Here is a 22,482-nt window from a genome sequence, read left to right as displayed (position 1 = left end):
CTCCTTCTCCTCCACTCTAGACATGAAACTCGAGCAGGTTGCCAGTTTGAGGAAAACTGAACGAACAAGCAAGAAACTGCTTTAAGAACTTGGGCTATTAAGAATGTGCCATAATCAACATATTTGCTCAGAAAAGTGTTAATCATTTCACTAAAACATGTATCTATGCAAAAAAAGTGAACTTGTGGCCGCCATTTCCCTGCATTTACAAGCCTTTACTGTCCAAATTCACATGAAATATTTCGACTACACAAGACTGATGTTACTTGTCGATTTTCCCTTCCACCGTAAATGTCATTTAGGACGCAGATCTTATCCACAGTTTTCGTAGTCAAACATTTCGTTCCACCTTACATGTGTCTGTTTACAAGTCTTATTGGCGTTATATGCAAGGTTGTTAAATTCTCTCTTCCACCTTAAGAGCTGAAGCTAGCGCTCTAGCTTTTGAAACTTTATGAAGCAACTGTTATTCCACATTATTCATTTAAAACACACAAACCAACTGTATTACTCAACCAATTATTCACAATTTTTGTATTCAAGCATTTATTTCCACCTTAAATGGGTCCTTAACGAATCATATTTGCGTTATTCTCCAGCTTCTTATTGAAGTCATTTCCACCTTGAACAGCTATGCTACGCTAAAGCTAGCACAAGTTTTTATAACCAAAGCTTGTTTTGAAATTTATTTCCCATTTTATCAATTTAAAACACACGACCAAGTGCACATCATGTCACTATAACATCTACCTACTTGAGAAATGCTTATATTTGCTATGTACTACCAAGCTTGATTTCTCCATTCCACCTTAAATAGGTGAATATGCGAAGCTTTTCAAACACAATTATTAATTCTTAATTTGTTTAAAACACACACACACACCACGGAGAAACATATTTCACTGTCCCAACAACTTTTAAACATCGCTATGCCTCACTTTATATAAAACACAAAACCTATGGCGTTTACTCATTTTAATCTATACATAGGCATATGTACTTCTATATTTTTCTATATATATCAGAAATGATTTGCTGTTATCTGTTCAAAATTAGCCAGCTAATTCTGTATTGTTGCTGCTTGTCTGCCTCCACTTTTCAAACACAAGGCCAATATTTCCTCTCATTTTACTCTGTCTCTGGTCATGGAGATTTTTAGAAGGGCAGTGGGGGCTTTTTGGGTCCGGTAAAATATGCCATTAACTATGTCCACTTGGTCATTTCATGGCTGCGAGACACTGTTTGTAGACCTGGCCACACGGTGGACTGTAAAATGATTGGACTCTGTTTATTCTTCCTGTCTCAGCCCTAGTCCCAACTTAGCTCCGCCCTCTCGTCAGAGTCCACCTCCTCATCCTCCTTCAACTGTGACAATTTCATGCAAAAATCCCAACAATGTGTTTTTTTTTTTGTTTTTTTTGAATGGTAATGCTCTTATTTTCTGTGTGTCGCAGTCACACAGCTCCAGGGACCTGGAGGTTATGGGTTCGATTCCCGCTCCGGGTGACTGTCTGTGAGGAGTTGGTGTGTTCTCCCCGTGTCCGCGTGGGTTTCCTCCGGGTGCTCCGGTTTCCTCCCACAGTCCAAAAACACACGATGCAGGTGGATTGGCGACTCAAAAGTGTCCGTAGGTGTGAATGTGTGTGTGTTGCCCTGTGAAGGACTGACGGCCCCTCCAGGATGTATTCCTGCCTTGCGCCCAATGATTCCAGGTAGGCTCTGGACCCACCGCGACCCTGAATTGGATAAGCGGTTACAGATAATGAATGAATGAATCATCAGGGTCACGGTGAATAACAAAAATGACACCCTTAATTCACTAAACAAGTAGGGACATGCTGTTGTAGCATGTGCAGAAGAAGCTAAAATCACCTTGATAAACTATATTGCCAAAAGTATTCACTCACCCATCCAAATCATGTAATTCAGGTGTTCCAATCACTTCCATGGCCACAGGTGTATAAAACCAAGCACCTAGGCATGCAGACTGCTTCTACAAACATTTGAGAAAGAACTTCAGTGAATTCCTGCATGGTACCGTGATAGGATGCCACCTGTGCAAAACATCCAGTTGTGAAGTTTCCTCACTACTAAATATTCCACAGTCAACTGTCAGTGGTGTTATAAAATGACAGAGCAAGTGTCAGCGGATCCTGAGGCATATAGTGAGTAGAGGTCACCAATTTTCTTCAGACTCAATTGCTAAAAGAAAAAAAACTTTATTTGTCCTTCAGATTAGCTCAAAAACAGGGTGTAGAGAGCTTCATGGAATGGGTTTCCATGGCTCAGAGTCTGCATCCAAGCCTTTACATCACCAAGCGCAATGCAAAGCCTAGGGTGCAGTGGTGGAAAGCACAGCAGAGAGGTGTTCTCTGGCGTCACGAATCACACTTCTTCATCTGGTAATCTGATGGACGAGTCTGGGATTGCTGGTTGCTAGGAGTTGGGCTCAGCCTCTCAATGCTTCAGCATACCATGAGATTATGTAAAATTTCTTCCTCACAATCTTGTGGGAATACTTTGCGGATAGCCCCTTCCTGTTCCAACATGACTGCGCACCAGTGCACAAAGCAAGATCCATGAAGCATAAACACATGGATGAGCAAGTTTTGTGTGAAGAAATCTGACAGGCCGGCAAAGAGTCCTGACCTCAACCCAATAGAACACCTCTGGGATGAATCAGAGCGGAGACGGCGAGCCAGACCCGGTCATCCAACATCAGTGTCTGACCTCACAAATGTGCTTCTAGAAGAATGGTCAAACATTTCCATAAACACACTCTTAAACCTTGTGGAAAGCCTTCCCAGAAGGGTTGAAGCTGTAAAGGGTGGGCCAACATCATATTAAATTCTAGGGATTAAGAATGGGATGTCACTCAAATTCATATGTGTGTGGCAGACAAGTAAATACATTTGGCAACATAGTGCAAGTCTCTAAAATGCCAATATAGCCTACATCTCTGCATCAATTGTACCTTCAAACACATGCAAGACATCCAAGCTGAGGACACTGATGAAAATAAATTCTGTGTACCATGATGGGTGTTGGTTTTGTACCTTTCACTACACCGATCTCAGTGGTTTCGTTCTTCATTGATACTGATGGCCTGTAGTCCATTTTTTCCTGAAAAACAAAAAAGCTTTATAGACATGGATACATCTGAACAGTTCACATATTCACTGCCTTTTTGACCATATGATATGAGCTTGGGCCTTGAGAATTCAACAGTTCACATGCTTAGAACAGATGCATGATTTTACCTTCCATAAAAAAGTTTCAGGTTTAAAGTGGCAACAATTTTCCAAAATAACCCTGAGCCCATTTTTTTTTTTTTTTTTTGGCATGATGTCGTCATGTGATGCCGTCTGAGGGCTTGAAGGTCACACACATTCACCAGTGGTCTTCAGCTTTCTCAGGATATCCTGAATGTTTTGTCTTATGTGTGATACATCGTGAAATATCAAAAGGTTGTGCAATATTTGCACTGAAAGAAAGTTTTTTGAATTGTTGAACAATTCTATCAACTGCAAAGTGTTGAGTCACATTTCATCTTTGATTGCAAAGACTGAGCCTTTGTTGGATGTTACTATTATACCCAATAATGGTACTCTCACCTGATACCACCTGCTTTTTATTGGATTTTTTAAAATGATGTAACTTACATATTTTGTAATGTGTATATATTAAATGAATAGAAAATGTGAATAATGGATATTCTACGATATTTTCACATATTGTCCTTGCCCAATCTTATTTAGATCTGGGTATTGAAAACATTGTAAATCTTTTTTGGTCCTTTTAATCAGATTATTTGTTTTTGCTCTTTTTATCGGGTGATTAAAACTTCAAGAGAATTAACAAATAAAACATTTAAAAAAAACACTGTTTTTTATTGCATCTTACAACAAAGTCGGTAAGGCAAATGTAATTACACACTACACGGAAGAATGACATTTAAGTATATAATACTTTTATTTAATGTAGCAGTTGGCTAAGAGCAGTAAAGTATTTTAAATTATGTTCTTGTGCAAAAAAATCTGCAGGAAAGAGTCATGTACTTAATGTAACAATAAAAAGGTGCATTTTCGTTATATTGTTATTGATACTGTTAATATAGTAACTTTTATATATAATTCTGATTATTTTTATTATTATCGTATGTATCATTTTGACAGTGGGGAACGCCTTCTTCCATCTTTGTAAACAGTGGCAGTGCGCATGCGTGATTGTGTGTCACAGTAATGGAGGCTGTTTTCTCTCGGCGCTGAAGCCCGCCGTGAGCGCCGCCGTTCTCTGTGCAGTTTGAAGAAAATCCTGCCAAAGATCAGCAGTAGAACTCCGTAAGACTTTCTCCATCTTCTCTTTTTCCCTCTCAGTCTGAATGTCTGCGCTGCGAAGTCGCTGTTATTCAACTGAGGAGCTGCACCGCGGCGCTAACGGGCCAACCAGGGGAAAAAACGGACATTTAGGAAAGGAAACAAGTCGAAAGTTGATGTCTTATGATTAGTTCCGAGTTATTTAAGCATTCTTCATTAAGTCTTGCAACAGTGCAGTGTGCTAATGGTTTTTAATTGAAGCCTTTACACTTACTCCAACCTCAGAAGTCAAAGTTTGTTGTTGAAACCAGCCTGCTAAACCATGGTGTGTTTATCCGGGAATGTAATCTGATTGGTTCTTGCTTTGAATGGCATAAATTTCCACCAACCAGCAGTGCAGAAGGGAGTGTAATTTTATATCCTGTCCAATCAGGTTAATGGGGTGGGGCTTATCCAGACAGCTACATTAACCTGCTAACGTCAGTTAGCCTTCTGTCCCCATAGTACACTTAATACTTACTCAGCTAGTTTGAAAGCAGCTGCATTTTTAAATGCTTTTTTTCCTGCGTTAAGTCACAGATATACTTTGAAAAAGTTGTGCTGTGGTGAGTTTGCTTGATACTAATGTGTATTTTGATTCTGCATTAATGAAATTTATTCCACCAGCACAGTTAATGTGGTTCATTTTACTCAGTGTTAGTTAAGGCACGAATTGTGCTGATGTAATGTTAAATTTATGTGGAACCAACACAAATTTTTAAATCAAGTACATTTCAAGTAACACTGAAATACAGTATATTTGTGAATGTTTTTATTTATTTAAAAAATAAATAAATAAAATTCTTTAGAATATCTGAAAGGACCAGCTGACTGGTTCCTTAAGTTTATGACATAAGTATCACTGGCTGTCTGAATTAACCCATTTGAGATTGACCTTGAAACCCTGCTATGGAAAAGCTCAGCCATGAAGTCAATTGCTTACTTCTTACATATTTAATGCAGTATATGGACATTTTAAAATTATAAAAGTTAATTTTAAAAAATTTTCACTGGATAGGTCTTTAACTACTCTATACACAATCTTGCAAACGTCTCATGTAAATATTATTATTATTTTCCTATATTTTATTACTGCTTTTAAGCACTAGTCTAACATTAATGGTGGAATAACCTGTTAAAGAAATTCTTATAGTATACTTTGCTGTAGTTGGATTGTATTCAGTCAAGAAAGGAGAAATTAAAGTCAGTTAGTTTCTGTACAAGATACAATTTCTCGTCTAACTTCATGACTTTGTTTACATCTCAGCAATTTGCTGTACAAAATCTCAAATATCTCTATCTCTTTTTTGCTTAGCGTTCCAGTAGCAGACATGGCCACAGACTCAGTAGCTCAGAATTATGTATTCAAGCCCATGACCTTCCATCCGACCAAGGAGGAGTTTAGTGACTTCAACCGCTACATAGCTTATATGGAATCACAGGGTGCCCATAGAGCTGGGATGGTAAAGGTTAGTATTGCTCCAAACTCTGAACCTTTTTACATTCACTGGAGATCTTGTTCACTCTTTTTCAGAATACCTGCAACCATAATCAAAGAATAGTAGGTATTGTCAGTTCTTTTGCTATCACAGCTTAGTATAATGTTTCAAGATCTACAATGTATTTAATCAATGTTTAAGAATTGTGTGAGCAATATTTTACTGTCTCAATACACCAGATTACCATGTGCCTTCTAACTGAACATTTCAGATTTGCTTTATATGTTCAGGATATAATTAGAGCACACTACATAGTTTTTAAAGTTATGGCTTGTAGTGTCATTATTTTCACGCATTCACTCATTCACTTAAACACTCACATCAGTGGGGAATTTCACACAGCCAGTCCACCTACCAATATGTGTTTTTGAGGGGGAAACCCTCAAAGGATATCACACTACACACTTCAGAGTAAGTAACAACTCTCTTGAATTAGGGCCATCATTTTGTTGACCATATTAATTCTGAGGTGGACAGTTTTAGAAGTCTAGCACAGATGTATCTGTTTGTCATAAAAGATCTTGGTCACACTGCATTGAGAGAGAAGGATTAATTGTCCATGTCTTATTTCTGGCACAGGTCATACCTCCTAAAGACTGGAAGCCCAGGCGGACATATGATGACATTGATGACCTGGTTATTCCTGCCCCAATTCAACAGGTGGTTACGGGCCAGTCTGGGCTTTTCACACAGTACAACATCCAAAAGAAGCCCATGAGTGTCCGCGAGTTTCGAAAAGTGTCTAACACAGAAAAGTAGGTATTACGGTCATTTTTAATAAGGGAGTATTATAGGGAAGACGAGGGTGCTTTAAAGAGGTTGAAGGGGTTGAAAAATGTAATTATCCACATCAAATCTAAAAAGAGACCTATGAATATATTGTGGGGTGAATGAGTTTGGTGAATGTCTCAAAATATGTCATAAATGTTTCTATTCCAGTTCACAAAGAGAATTGTCTTTCTGGGATCAGTTGTTAATTTATTTTTCTTCTTTATTCTGCAGATTTTGTAACCCCAGATATGTGGAATTTGAAGAGCTAGAGAGAAAGTACTGGAAAAATCTTACCTTCAATTCTCCTCTGTATGGTGCAGATGTCAGTGGAACACTATATGACCCAGTGAGTCACTAATCATGTTCCATTTTACACTTATTAACACAAATAAACTGGTCATAAACATGTAATAACTTACTTATTAAAGTGGAAATTATGAAAAAAAAGTAATTTTCAATGTGTTAAATTGGAGATGTGGATTGTGCACCAGCCCACAGATAAAAGATGGACCTACGTTTATGTGAGACTGCAAAGCAGGTGCGTCACTAGACCCAATTGATTGGGGCATATGCCCCAGTAAAATGTTGCTGTACCCCACTGAAATCATGGAAGTAAATAGTCCATTTTTTTTCTGGGTTGCTCAGGAGAACTACAGGATATGACATGCAGATTCACTACTGGAACTACATTTCCCATAATGTCCCACAGCGTCCTCCCAAAAGCTTCGGAAGCTAATGCTTTCAGTCAGAGCCAGCTTACTTGGGGATTTTTGCATGGAGTAATGGACCTTCGTAAATATTAAAAAAAAAATAGTCAGCCATGCAACAGACAGGTATCTCGTAGCTATATGTTTTGGTTATAGCCACTTTTAATATTATAACCTACTGAAAATACATATTACAGCACTGAAGCAAATGGACTAAATGAATATGCATCAATTAACCATATAAAGAGATTTTAATTTTTTCAAGGAAGGTCACATAACCAAATATGAATGCAGTAAAAAATTTCATTCATTCATTCATTCATTCATTCATTGTCTTTAACCGCTTGTCCAGTTCAGGGTTGCGGTGGGTCCGGAGCCTATTTGGAATCACTGGACGCAAGGCAGGAACACACCCTGGAGGGGGCGCCAGTCCTTCACAGGGCAACTCACTCATTCACTCGCATAAACAAACACTTGAATCGCCAATCCACCTACCAACGTGTGTTTTTGAACCGTCTGATGAAAACCGGAGCACCTGGGGAGAACACACCAAACTCCTCATGGACAGTCACCTGGAGTGGGACTTGAACCCACAACCCTGGATCCTGGAGCTGTGTGTCAGTGACACTACCTGCTGCACCACTTTAGTTTTAAATTAATCTATTTAACAATTGTGCCCCTACGACTGATTAAAAAGCAGAGGGGTACATCTGTGCTCCTGTAAATACTGTGTGCGCCCCAGTACAACAAATAGTCTAGAAACACCCCGGGTGCAAAGATGCACTTAAATAGAGCAAATCACACAATGAGCATAAAGTAAGAAGTGTTGATTAAACGTTGTGAAAATGAGAATGGAGAATAAAGAGAACCAATTAAAACCAGAGCTTCTCCTCCTTGCTGCTCACTCCTGTGCACCTTGCACTGAATTTGAGCTGTGGCTCATTCTCATTGAAAGCAACATTTCATTTTGAACAGGGATGTTTGGAAAGGGGAGAACAGTGCTGTGTTGTTTGTTCCTTGTGGTGTTTTGACCAAATCATATCACAAATCCCAGAGACCTGTTTTAACTTTAGGAAAGGAAGTATAATATGTTCCATTTAAACATGTAATGACATTGTTTCACTTCATATAACATGACCCAACCTTGTTATTGACAATAATAAACCTGTTTGCTCATGGTCATAAGAGTAGTATGTGGATTACATCCTAATCAAGTTTTAAACACATGCATTAACACGTGAAAGCCTTGTCTGTCACACTGAAATCTCATTAGTATGTAGTGTGGATTGGTTTTGCATGCAACCACATGAGCATTAGTGAGATCAGGTTTGATTATTAGTGCTGGATTATTGTGCCCCAAATTCAACCAGTCACTCCAGAGAACACAGTCCTACTCCTCAACAACTCAAAGCCGGCGTGAATTATACCTCTCTTGTTAACACTTAGCATTTGGTATGGTGTTTTATGCTCTTATGCAAGCTTATTCAATATTAACTTGGAATTGAGTCTATAGAGGAGCTATAGTCTCTAAGTGTACACCAGTTAGGTGGAGCTACATAAGGAGGGGCTTCTGATAAAGTAGCTGAGGAGTGTACATGCATGATAACATATGTATCACATTATCGTTCTGTGCAGGATGTGAATGAATGGAACATTGGACGTCTGAACACCATTCTAGACACAGTGGAAAGAGAGAGTGGCATTAAGATTAAAGGTGTAAACACACCATATCTTTACTTTGGAATGTGGAAGAGCACATTTGCCTGGCACACAGAGGACATGGATCTTTACAGCATAAACTACCTACACTTTGGAGAACCCAAAACCTGGTATTGACATAAATGACAAATGTTCAGACACTATTATATGAATATTATGAAGACTCTAGACACAGCATGATTGGGTTTTCAATCACTTCAATTGGATTATGGTGCTTCAACAAACTATATGTATTACACATTTGGATCAAGTAAATCAGCAAAACATTGTACATTCAAACACATTATAATATATCCAGTTTTTTTTTTAACTAATCAGATACAGATTTTTATATAGATAATCTTGAAATAAACTCAGAGAATTAACACAGACAACAAAACTAACAGCCTAAAAAATAACTCCATAAAATGCAATTTTTATGAAAACATTGTAATGACAACTGGGTCTTTTATGGGATAATACTGGGGAAACAAATAAGAAAGTCCTGGAGACATTTAAAGCCATTGTCCATTCATTTTCATTATTTTCTTCCAACATTGACCTAACTTTAACTTTGGGATAGTGTTACTCAGCAAACAACTGTATATTTAAACACGTAAAACTACATACAGTTTCTGATTGGGACTAATCAGACACACATTTTACATAGACATTATTCTTCAGTTTAGGCAGATTATTTGAGAATTACCTGCTTTGTTCAGTTGGATAGACATTTGGCTGATGTGCATACATGAACAATTTCTATTCTGACTGTGCTATGAGTTTAATTGTTGGATTATTATGCCATATATTTATTTATTCATTGTTTTCAAATGGCCAAACAAGTACACCATAACTAACTGCAATCCATTTTGTAGGTATGTTGTGCCTCCAGAATATGGAAAGAGACTAGAGCGCCTTGCTAAAGGTAGGACTTAATTAATTATTGTAGTTGTGGTTGCCATTTTGTGTGTGTGTGTGTGTGTGTGAGAGAAAGTGAATCCACTCTGTTTAAGAACTCTGTCACTGTGCAGGATTTTTTCCTGGAAGTGCCCAAAGTTGTGAAGCCTTCTTACGACATAAAATGACCTTGATTTCTCCATCAATTCTAAGAAAGTATGGTATTCCACTTGAAAAGGTTTGTGTGTTTTTAAATCTGTTTATGTTCCTGATGCAATCTTTATAATAATTGGTGCCATTCTTTGCAAACCTCTCTTTTTCCCCCTGTGGAATTAATAACATTTTAATTGTATTTTCCTGCCATTCGACAACCTTCTTTTACAACATTTAAATAATTTCAGTTTCAACAATTACATTGTTTGAAAATTCTGTAAGCAATAAAATAGAGACATTCCATCTAATTAACTTTAAAATCTTACTAATGGTTAATCATCTTATGCTTTGGAAGGGTTTTCTCATTCAATTGAAGACATATTTTAACATAAGATTATAACTTTTATTTTTGCATCTTTAAAAAAACTTTTCTGCTCAGTTTATACGCTTTTTATTTTCTTTTTCCTCCTCAGGTCACACAGGAAGCAGGCCAGTTCATAGTGACTTTTCCATATGCCTATCATGCCGGTTTCAACCACGGATTCAACTGTGCAGAGTCCACAAACTTCGCCACACAGAGGTGGATTGACTACGGCAAGCAGGCTGCATTAGTAAGACATTAACAGTTATTACGCTGGAGCTAATTTAGTGCCAAAACAGAACCTATTCTTTAAATATAATACTATATACAAACAAATGCAACAAGGTTTACAAATACAAAATACAACTATCTTACACACAGTGTGCTTTACAAATACAAAATGCAATGGTTTTGCATAATGAAATATTAAACACTACTTGGTTTACAAATATAATAGTAGCTTGTCCTGTATACTTGTACACTGTACTAGGATGTGTTCATCTGTCCTTGAACCTAGTAATTTGCACACAGTGTGCTTTACAAATACAAAACACGATTGTTTCCCCATCCTGATTCGCAAATTTGTGAGTCATGTGACTTTTGCCACAGTTTTGCCAGGCTCAAACTTGTGTGGAGACTTGCAACCAAATCCAAACTGACTCGTACAAATACATCACCACTCAATCGTAGGTGACACTGTGGGAACACCAGCTGTGTCACATCTTTTAACATGTACCTAAACATCTAGATGAGGCATGCATGCTCTCCTGCACCTTCCTCTGACACTGAAACAGTGTCGAACACAGGTCCTTACTAAATTATTACAGGAGAACAGAGTGTGTGTGTGTGTGTGTGTGTGTGTGTGTGTGTGTGTGTGTGTGTGTGTGTGTGTAATTACTCTGCATGTCATAGACTAAAGTTTAGTCACTTGCTGGCCCTCAACGCTTGTCCGGTTCAGGGGTGTCCAAACCCAGGCTAGCCTCAGAGTATTTTCACTGTCAATTCTGCAATTTGACCCATACTTGCTGTAAATGACAGCAGATAGGGATTTTTGGACACAATCAATCTGCACATCATATAAATGTGCATTGAACATAACATGGGTAAATACTTACACCATGGCATATTTTAAAGATTATCGTAGATATTTATACACTATAGACAGTGGCTTTAATTGTCTAAGGGGAAAATGGAGAGGAAAGAAATGTGACTGGGATTAATTATAGTAGCTTACCCTGTGTAATTGTGCACTGTACTGGGATGTGTCCATCCATCCACATACCTTGTAATTTGCACTTATGCAGCTTGTACAAATGGCAGGGATGTATTTATCTCTTTCTATAGTGCCAGCCAGCATTACTGATTGTGGCTCTTGATGTATTTTACTGTTACTTATTGTTTGTATGACATATGTGATATCTAAATTTTATTTTGCTCAATTCGTCACGCTATGTTTTTGTAGGCACATGCTGCAGTACTTTAGTAATTTAATTGAATTTGGAATTAATTGTATCCTTAATGCTTATTAGAGAAATAAACTTGACACCAATAAATCCTGCTGCTCTTTTTTGTTTAACATTACTCTATAAAGTGGCTCCTGATATTTTGTTTTCCTTTGTTTTTTCTCAGTGCTCCTGCCGTAAAGATATGGTGAAGATATCCATGGACTTGTTTGTGCGGAAATTCCAGCCAGAGCGATATAGACTGTGGAAGGCAGGAAAGGACAATGCCCCCATCGACCACTCCAAACCCACACCAGAGGCAGCTCAATTCCTGCAAGATGCAAAACCAGTGGGAGAAAGAGGAGAGCTAAGTAACAGCAGCAGGACTCAAAGAGTAGGAGAAAACGAGACAGAAAAGGCTGTGGCAGAGAGAGAGGAGAAAGAGACCCAAAAAGCTAATAAGGAGAGAGAAGAGAAGGAGGTGGAAAAGGCAGATGAAATGATAGAAGGGAATGATAGAAAGACTAATAATGAAAGGCAAGAAAAAGAGACAGATAAAAACAGAGAAGAGGAAGAGATAGCAAAGGCAGATGAAGATAGAGGAGAGAAAAAAATAGAAAAGACAGAGGGTCTGGCAAGGACTGATAATGAAAGAAGAGAGAAAGAGACTAAAAAGGCAGATGAAGAGAGAGAAGGGAAAGAGCAAGTGGCTGATTCAGAGATGAGGACAGAAAAGGCAGATAAAGAGGTAGAACAGGCAAAGACTGAAACTGAGACTGGAAAAGATAAGACAGAGAACAGAGAAATGGACACAGAGGAAGGCAATGCAGAGGGTGAAGAGGCAGTAAAAGGAGATCCAGTGATGATAGTGAATGAAGAGAATAAATTAATAGGGATGCAAGAAGGAGAAAAGGAACAGATGGAGTGTGAGATGTCTGAAGAAATAGAAAAGAAGGAAGGAGATGTTGGAGAGATGGAGAATAAAATGAGTGGTGAAATGAGGAAAGAAGAAGAAATGGGAGACATGGATAATAATATGAGTGGAGAAATAGAAAAGAAGGAAGGAGAATTTGGAGAGATGGAGGGTAAAATGAGGGGTGAAACAGAGAAGAAAAAAAGAGAAAATGGAGAGCTAGAGAGTAATGTGGATGGAGAGGTAGAAAAGGTAGGAGAAATTGGAGAGATGGAGAATGAAGAGAGTGGTGAAACAACAAGGAAAGAAGGAGAAATGGAAGAGATGGAGAATAAAGAGAGTGGTGAAACAACGAGGAAAAAAGAAGAAATGGAAGAGATGGAGAGTAAAGTGGGTAGAGAAATAGAAAAGAAGGAAGGAGAATTGGGAGAGATGGAGAGTAAAGTGAATGGTGAAACAAAGAGGAAAGAAGGAGAAATGGTGGAGATGAATAAAGAGAGTGGTGAAACAATGAGGAAAGAAGAAGAAATGGAAGAGATAGAGAGTAAAATGGGTAGAGAAATAGAAAAGAAGGAAGGAGAATTGGGAGAGATGGAGAGTAAAGTGAATGGTGAAACAAAGAGGAAAGAAGGAGGAATGGTGGAGATGAGTAAAGGGAGTGGGGAAACAAAGAAAGAAGGAGAAAAGATGGTGGAGTGTACATTGTGTGAAAAGCCAGAAGAGAAAGGAGTAGATAAAGCAGAGATAGATAGTGTCTTGAATGGAAGAACAAAGAAAGAAGCAGATGAAGGCATGATGATTGAAGAGAATGGGGATATAGAGAATAAAGAAGATAAGGGTATGATCAGTGAAGAGAATGGAAAATCAGAGAAGGAGAGGGATAAAGGAGAAATGGAGAGTGAAGAGAGCAGAGAAATGGAGAAAATGGATGAGATAGAGACCGAAGATAAAACCTTCATACAAATGGAGACTGAAGAAATGGAGAAGAATGAAAGAATAAAAGAAGAGAAAGATAGAATAGAAGTGGAGACGGAAGGAGAGACAAATGAAAAAGATGCAAGTGTAAAAACAGAAGCAGAAATTGAACAGACAGACCCAGAAGAAGAAGAGATGAATGAAGAGAATGGTGGAGGAGAGGAGGAAAGTGAAAATGGAGAGGCACAGAGAGAACAGACAGAGACAGAAAGAAGAGGGAACGAGACAAAAAAGCAAGAGGAAAACACAAGAGAAGTGAAGGTGGAAGAAGGCGAGGGAAGGGATGAAAAAGAAGAGGACGCAGGAGTTATGGAAGAAACCAGTTCAGAGAAAGAAGAGATGAAATTTGAAAAAGAAGAAAGCACAAGACTAGAGACGATGGGAGAAAAGACTGGTGAAGAGGGAGGAAAAATAGAAACCGAAATAGGAGGAAAAGAAAGAGAATCAAGTGGAACTGAGAAAGAAGTGAAAGAAGATAAAAGAGAGATGAAAGGAGAGGAAAAGAGAGACATTGGAGGGGAGAGTGAGGAGGAGGAGAATAAAAGAAATGAGGAAAATCTTGCCAGCTCTGCAATCAAGGAGAAAAGGTCACACACACACACACACACACACTGATATTGATGTCTGTGTCATACGTTGTCATGTGTATCTCCAAATACAAACCAGACAGGACTTTAAAATTGTTTCTCTTTTTCTATATGTCAGCAGCAGAAGTAAGCAGAACGGCAGGAAGCGGCAGAGGCTAACAGATGCTGGTTGTAGTTCTGGTTCTCTGGAGGCTGAAGAGCAGCTGCAGCAGAAGAGAGTGAGGCTTAGCCCAACAGATATGAAAGCAGAGAAAGAACAGCCAAATTTATGTGAGATATTTCTACTGGTTTTCATTTATTTATTTTTGATACATGATATTGTGTGGATGAGATTCGCCCAGAGTTACTGAAGGCACTCGATACTGTGGGGCTGTCTTGGATGACACGCCTATACAATATTGCATGGACCTCGGGAACGGTGCCTTTGGATTGGCAAACCGGGGTGGTGGTTCCTATTTTCAAAAAAGGGGACCGGAGAAAGTGTGCCAATTATCATGGCATTACACTTCTCAGCCTCCCGGGGAAAGTCTATGCCAAGGTGCTGGAAAGGAGAATCCGTCCGATAGTCGAACCTAGGATTTTGGAGGAACAATGCGATTTTCGTCCTGGCCGTGGAACTATGGACCAACTCTTTACTTTTTCACAGATGATTGAGGGGCGTGGGAATTTGCTACTCCACTCTACACATGTACGGTCCTTGTACTCTCAGAGTTTGAGTTGTGTTCGTATCCTTGGTAGTAAGTCAAGCTTGTTCAGTGTGGGCATTGGACTCCGTCAGGGCTGTGCCTTATCTCCACTCCTATTCCTGATATTCATGGACAGGGTGGCGCGGTATAGCCTGGGGCAGGAGGGCTTCCGTCGAGGAGCTCGGGAGGTGGCATCTCTGCCTTTTGCGGTGAATGTTGTTCTTCTGGCTTCTTCGCACGGAGGCCTCCAGCGTTCACTTGAGCAGTTTGCAGCCGAGTGTGAAGTGGTCGGTATGCGGATCAGCACCTCCAAGTCTGAGGTCATGGTTATCTCCCGGAAACAGATGGCATGCTCCCTTCAGGTAAGGGGTGAGAACCTGCCCCAAGTGAAGGAGTTCAAGTATCTCTTGTTCACGAGTGATGGGAAGAGGGATGGTGAGATTGACCGTAGGATAGGTGCAGCGTCTGCAGTAATGAGGTCACTGTACCGCACCGTTGTGGTGAAGAGAGAGCTGAGCCATAAAGCAAAGCTTTCAATTTACCGGTCAGTCTACGTCCCCACTCTCACCTATGATCATGAGCTCTGGGTAATGACTGAAAGAACAAGATCGCGGATACAAGCGGCCGAAATGAGCTTTCTCCGACGGGTCGCTGGGCGTACTCTCCGTGATCGGGTGAGGAGCTCAGTGACAAGGGAGGCGCTTGGAGAATAGTCACTGCTCCTTCGCATTGAGAGAAGTCAGTTGAGGTGGTTTGGGCATCTGATCAGGATGCCTCCTGGACGCCTTCCACTGGAGGTATACCAGGCACATCCAACTGGAAGGAGGCCCCTGGGTAGACCCAGGACACGCTGGAGGGATTATATCTCCCAGCTGGCCTGGGAACGCCTTGGGATCCCCCAGGAGGAATTGGTGGATGTTGCAAGGGACAGAGACATCTGGGCTTTTTGCTCACCCTGTTGCCACCGCGACCCTGAAATGGAAAAGCGGAAAAGAAGATGTATGTATGTATGTATGATATTGTGTACCGGTGGCACGGGGGTGCAGCAGGTAGTGTCGCAGTCACACAGCTCCAGGGACTTGGAGGTTGTGGGTTCGATTCTCGCTCCGGGTGACTGTCTGTGAGGAGTTTGGTGTGTTCTCCCTGTGTCCGCGTGGATTTCCTCCGGGTGCTCTGGTTTACTCCCACAGTCCAAAAACACGTTGGTAGGTGGATTGGCGACTCAAAAGTGTACGTAGGTGTGAATGTGTGTGTGAGTGTGTGTGTTGCCCTATGAAGGACTGGCGCCCCCTCCAGGGTGTATTCCTGCCTTGCGCCCAATGATTCCAGGTGGGCTCTGGACCCACTGCGACCCTGAATTGGATAAGCGGTTACAGATAATGAATGAATGATATTGTGTACACATAAGTAGGTTGATGTGCAAATAAGTTTAAAAGCATTTATTTTGTAACATTTAAAATTCAAACATTCTCTGGCTTTTGTCAGTTTATGGTAACTATTGCATAGTTTTAAATATGTCAGAAAGGACAATTATCTTTAATTGTCTTTTATAGTAAAAAAAATAAAAACATAAGCATTAATACGCTATGTTCACAGTCATTATCATCATCAACACCCTTAAATCGTGACATCCAAAATGCACACGTATTTTCGGGTAAAACAATTATCCCCAAGAACAACAAATCGATGCACATGCTTTTTTTTGCATGTGATGAACTGATGACGAATGCAGTGATGAATAAATCATTCTCACTTAATTTTCAGGTTATTTTTGTTGAATAAAATTACTATCTTTAATACAACGCAACAGTTACCATAGAATGACAAATGTTGGAATGACAATTATATGTTACACAAAAACTCTTAAAAACCTATTTGTGCACCTAATACATAATACTTGTTTAATTGCATAATTAATTGCACTGAATAAGTTTGATCAGTTAAACTTTACTGTACAGTGTGGGCTGTTTATATGGATACACCTTAATAAAATGGGAATGGCTGGTGATATTAACTTCCTCTTTGTGGCACATTAGTATATGGGAAGGGGGAAACTTTTCAAGATGGGTGGTGACCATGGTGGCCATTTTGGATCCAACTTATGTTTTTTTTTAATGGGAAGAGGGTCATGTGACACATCAAACTTATTGGGAATTTCACAAGAAAAACAATGGTTTTTCACAATGGAATTCAAGATGGTCACCACCCATCTTGAAAAGTCCCCCTCCCCCATATACTAATGTGCCACAAACAGGAAGTTAATATCACCAACCATTCCCATTTTATTAAGGTGTATCCATACAAATGGCTCACCCTCTAGATCAATATATCTTACGTTAGCTGTATGTACTGTAGGTAAAGAAGAAGATAAGATGGAGGTTGACACTCCTCAATCAAAACAAGAAGAAATGCCAGACAATTATAATCATCCTCAGCCATCAGATATCATCACTCCACCATTAAAGGGTGCTGACCTCATTTTTACAGAACCTTGTGATGACATATCATCTAGTGATATCACTGATAACCCAAGCCATACCACATCTCTGTCCACTTCATTTACTGCTAGTGACATTATTAGCCAGTCCACTGACATCACTCATCAGCCAACAGATGTCACCTTCCAGACAAGTGACATCACCTCTACACCAAGTACTGTCACTTCTCAGCTGAATGACATGATCTCCAAGCCAAATATTGTTACCTCTCAACCAAGTGACATCACAACCAAGCTGTGTACCTCCCAGTCGAGTGACATCATCACTTCTCAGCCATGTAAGAACTCCTTCCAGTCAAGTATTACAGCCTGTCAGCTGAGTGATGTCACTGCCCAAATTAATGATATAATCACCTTCCCGTCAAATGACATTATCACCTCTCAGCCAAGTGACGTAATCTCCCCCCAGCCAAGTGACATCACTTCTTATTCAAGTAACATTGTCACCTCACAGACAAGTGACCAGCCAAGTAGTGTCAACTCTCGGTCAAGTGACATCACCATTCACTTGAGTGACATAAATGTTGAGCATAATGACATCATCGACTCCCAACCAACTGATATCACCTTTCCTCCAAGGGACAACATCACCTCCCAACCAAGTAACATCGTCTATGAGCCAAGTGATATCATGTTACAGTTAAGTGGCATCACAAACAACCCAAGCCATAGCACTGTCCTGTCTGTATATGTCACATCTTCTTCCACAGCCACTGACCCACAGCTTCCCTCACAGCTGCATGATATCATCTCTCAACCATCTGAAACCATTTCCCATGGAGGTGGTGACCTCAAAACTAAATCTGTTAATTCCACTGGGCCAAGAATCACATCTCCTCGGAGTGCTATAACCTCAAAGCTCAGTAAAATCACAGGTAAGCCTCAGTCTGGCAACATCACCTCAAAGCCTGACCCAAGTGACCTCAGCATTCGAGCTAAACACACCAATAACACCAGGCATCGTGGGGACGTCACACCCAAACACAGCAGAAGAAGCCCCAAATCTGAGCCCAAATCCAGAGAGAGTCATGGCAGCTTGATGTCATCTCAGGTAAGGGATGCCCAGACATAACTGTTTTTATAGCTTCTAGTAGGGTTGGACAATAATTCAGTATCAATGTATATCACAATATAAAATGTTTCCATAAAGATATGATTTTTAAACACATTTTCAATATTTCAATATACATTATTTACAGCATGGTTCATTACAGGGTGCTGTCATCAGTACATTGCACACAATTTTAAGGTTAGTTTAAAAATATCAATATATTGTGATATAAATTATGGCCATATTGTCCAGTCCTAGCTACTAGTCAGCTAACTCATTAAGCAGTACTGCTGATCTAATGCAAATAGCAGGGCAAGGTAATATGACAAAAAAATGTTATAGTTTGTAAAATATGGGGCACTAAACACTTGCTGGTATATACAGCCATGTAAACTTGCATCCTCATACACATATATACTTATGAGGAAAGGTTCAGAAGTCTTCCACTGAGTGTTGGTCTTATCATTAGGAGATCACCAGTTTAATTCCTGGTTTTGCCTCAGCTATCCGAGGTAGGAACCCTAAGACACGATAATTGGCCTCGCTCTCTGGGTGAGTGGGATGTCCCCATCCCTGCCCCTCTCCTCATCACATGGCATGGTGCCAGCCAGCATAGGCATGTCTTTGTTGACAGACCTAAGCAGTCAGTGCCTTCCTCCAGCAAGTGGAATTCTAAGGTGACATTACATTAGTGGCAATGTGAAAAGAGTTTGTGGTTGACATCACATGTCTTGGAGATTGCATTGTGTGTGTTACAGCAAGTAACAGCTTACCGGGAGAAAAGTGCAGCATAAACCCTCATAATGTCACTCAAGATTAGACAATATGTCATTAGACCAGGGGCATCAAAATATTTTCATGCAAAAATACTGCATATTCCAAATAATTCTACAATGTTGTATTAATGGCATGTTTGATATTAACCTATAACCCACCCTTAAGTACAATGTAATGAAAAATTGCAAGAAAGCCTTCTATTCAAAATCCAGCACCTTAGTATTTGGAGTTTTGTCAAGAGGTTTTTTTTTCCCTTTATAAACATTATTATTATGGATAAACACCTAATATTAATAATTGTTGCCAACCACAGGGCAATGAGGAAAGTAGTTCAGCTCAGCGGCTCTTCCAGCGGACTCTCAGCCCTGCCGAGGTGCTGCACGTCCACAGCTACGCCAAAGGAGACTACAGCGAACTGGACACACACAGCAGAGAGCAGCAGCACAGGGACAGCGACTCAAACACAGAAATGCTGGATGACAGCCAGGTCTCTCTCTCTTTCACACACACAAACACACAAAAATGTCTATAATGAAAGCCCCTGTTCATAACTGCCTCAAAAAGTATTTTCCATACTTTTACACAGGGTGCACGTTCTTTCCATGTCATGCACAATTAATGTTTAAAAATATGAATATTTTTATTTGAATGTTATACTTAGTAAATTACTTTTAAAATGTACACTAAATGACCAATTTTATATAAACTTTTGCAATTTTAAAGCATTTCTAAACTTTTATAAGTGTAGTCGTATTTACAATTGGTGCCCAAAATACATGTTATACTTTTTAAATCGATTGTTTCCTGTTGTTCACACATCGAGCAATTCTCTCAAATCACGGTGGAAACTGCTATTTTGTGGGGTTGATTAAAAGGAATAATGAATGTATACCTGTTGTCCAGCAGGAGGCAGAAGACGACTATGAGGATGCTCTGAACACATTGGTGAAGCTGCCTAGGCATCATCCTTTGATGAAAGACAGCATCAGTGATGAAGGTGAGGATTTTTCTTGCTAACACGATGATACTGATTTAGATCTTTTATTTCTGTCAAAATCTGATAACTAGGATTTTCTAAGTAGCAATAGTAACTTAAGACAAAACTACAGTGGTGTTTCTAATCAGAATATCCATCTAAATGAAAAAGAAATAAACAAGTATATAAATATGTGCTTTTTGCATTCTCTGATCTACACTATGTTGCAGTGACTTTTATCTACTGTTATCTGTCATTATCAGAATGTTTTAGATTTTGCAGGGGGGTGTCCAAATTACAGACATTAGTGTGGGATTTATTAAACTTTTTGCTTTCACACTTTGAGTCAGTTTGAAATCAGCGATGATAAATGTTGCAGTTAAATATTAGGCTCTTATATAAAAGAGTAATTCTGCTTTTATGTTATCATTTTGCCCAGGATTCATTGTGTATGTTTGTTTGTGTGTGTGTGTGTGTGTGTGTGTTCAGAGCTTCAGGAGCAGGCTGGATTTGAAGAGGACTGGTTAGAGGGTGAATCATGGGCAAAGCCTCTGACTCCGGTGTGGCAAAACAAACCTTATAATGAAGAGCGGGAGAGGGAGTATAACAGAGAGATGGGCCTCCTGCCACCATATTGCTCCATCTGCATGCTCTTCCAGACATACCAGAGGGTACGCAGCACTTTTACCTTGATATATTTATATTTGCAATTTTTCCTCAAATAGTTAATTGTAAGCATGATTCCAAATTAGACTAACCCACAATTTACATGCGCAAGAGCCAGTACAATACATGGACATTATTGGAAGTGCTCATGTGTGAAAATTTTAATTCAGCAGTTAATTTTATGAGTTAAATTTTGCATTTTGAAAACTCCATGGTCTTCCATTTAGTACATGATTCTAGAGAAAAGTAGAAAAATGTCTTTGGATGTGTACTTGGCCGCAGCATTACAGAAGTGGTCACCAAATCAGATTTTGTGAGATTTTGTATGTAGTATTATGATTCAGTTAAGAATAAGCTTTTGTCTGAGGATATTTTTGTGGGAATTTCATAACATATGAAAATATGTATGTATTTCTGTTAAAAAGATTGTCATGAGTGCCTTAAAGCCCTAGGTTTAACGTCAGTGTTCTTGTTTTAGTCAAAAAACACTTCTTGGGAAACTGCTAACTGCATGAAAGTAAACACGGATTCAATTACAAAACTGAACAGCTCAAGATACAAATGACTTTCTGTGGTCATTTGAACAGTAAATAAAATCTTACCGTCATGTTTAACTTCAGCCACGTACAAAAAGTGTCTTTTCTCCTTAAACATACTGTTCCACATTAAAAGATGCGGTATGTCTGAATGTAAACAAAGCAAGAGAGAACTGCAGTTCCCCACAGTTGTAGTTGTTGCATTTAAGCATGAAAAAAGCTTGAAAAATACAGTGTTTGAACTTAATGTAGTTTTCCATCTAGTTTTGTAGGTTTTATATTAAGCAGCTTTATGTATCTTTAGCTAGATAATCAAACAGAAAATAGTCTTGCCAAAAAAAGGCCTCAGCATACTTCTTGCGGAGATGATGTTTGCTTAAGCGAAAAATATGACATAATTGAGGAGAAAACCAGCAACCGCATATGTGGTGTAGAGTCTTCGCTCGCCATGTGGTGCACACTGAAGCTGGGCGAACTCCGTGGCATAAAAACCACACAACAAGGCTTTTTATTTGTCAGCACAAAAGAGGCATGTCACACCCCAAAAATGGATGACTTTAGGGAGCAATTCTCAAAAATATCTGCAGTAGAGGAGAGTATGCGACAGGCAAAATGAAACTGCAGAAAATATACGACATTGTAAAGATCTCAGTTCGCCCAGCCCCGGCAAATTTCATTTTGAGAGAAGTATGCTGAGGCCTTAAGTCTGTACCTAGGCCTACTGGCACCGTTAATTCATGCTCAGTGCCACCAGTTCCATGTGAAATTTACATGCTACATCACCAACAACCACTATAGCACCTCTACAGTGCATTTCCCCAAGTAATCTGTGCTCTCCTTATCCACAACCACTGACTGGACCTTTCAGTTAAAATTATCCATGCATCCTATGAAGCAGGGAATTAAGCAATATACTGCGTAAAGCATGTCTG

At 39.5% G+C, this 22,482-nt stretch overlaps 1 protein-coding gene across 2 annotated transcripts in view; it reads left to right on the top strand.

Moving 5' to 3' along the window:
• Positions 1–4,043: 4,043 nt before the first annotated feature.
• The window catches only part of kdm4aa (lysine (K)-specific demethylase 4A, genome duplicate a), a 33,717-nt gene continuing 15,278 nt past the window's right edge, over positions 4,044–22,482 (top strand). The window contains exons 1-14 of one of the 2 annotated variants that reach the window (XM_066663234.1): positions 4,044–4,340; positions 5,671–5,824; positions 6,434–6,609; positions 6,857–6,971; positions 8,968–9,161; positions 9,909–9,958; positions 10,065–10,168; positions 10,557–10,694; positions 12,074–14,361; positions 14,483–14,631; positions 17,403–18,595; positions 19,686–19,859; positions 20,279–20,369; positions 20,838–21,019. In XM_066663234.1, coding sequence (XP_066519331.1) covers positions 5,687–5,824; positions 6,434–6,609; positions 6,857–6,971; positions 8,968–9,161; positions 9,909–9,958; positions 10,065–10,168; positions 10,557–10,694; positions 12,074–14,361; positions 14,483–14,631; positions 17,403–18,595; positions 19,686–19,859; positions 20,279–20,369; positions 20,838–21,019 — 4,992 coding nt within the window. In that variant the 5' untranslated portion in view covers positions 4,044–4,340; positions 5,671–5,686. Of the gene's footprint in view, positions 4,341–5,670; positions 5,825–6,433; positions 6,610–6,856; positions 6,972–8,967; positions 9,162–9,908; positions 9,959–10,064; positions 10,169–10,556; positions 10,695–12,073; positions 14,362–14,479; positions 14,632–17,402; positions 18,596–19,685; positions 19,860–20,278; positions 20,370–20,837; positions 21,020–22,482 lie in introns of both variants that reach the window. The other variant, XM_066663233.1, reaches the window with a different exon arrangement.

This window comes from Hoplias malabaricus, chromosome 3 (genome assembly GCF_029633855.1).
Source record: "Hoplias malabaricus isolate fHopMal1 chromosome 3, fHopMal1.hap1, whole genome shotgun sequence".
Taxonomy (NCBI): Eukaryota; Metazoa; Chordata; class Actinopteri; order Characiformes; family Erythrinidae; genus Hoplias; species Hoplias malabaricus.
This window is presented reverse-complemented; position numbering and strand designations above follow the sequence as displayed.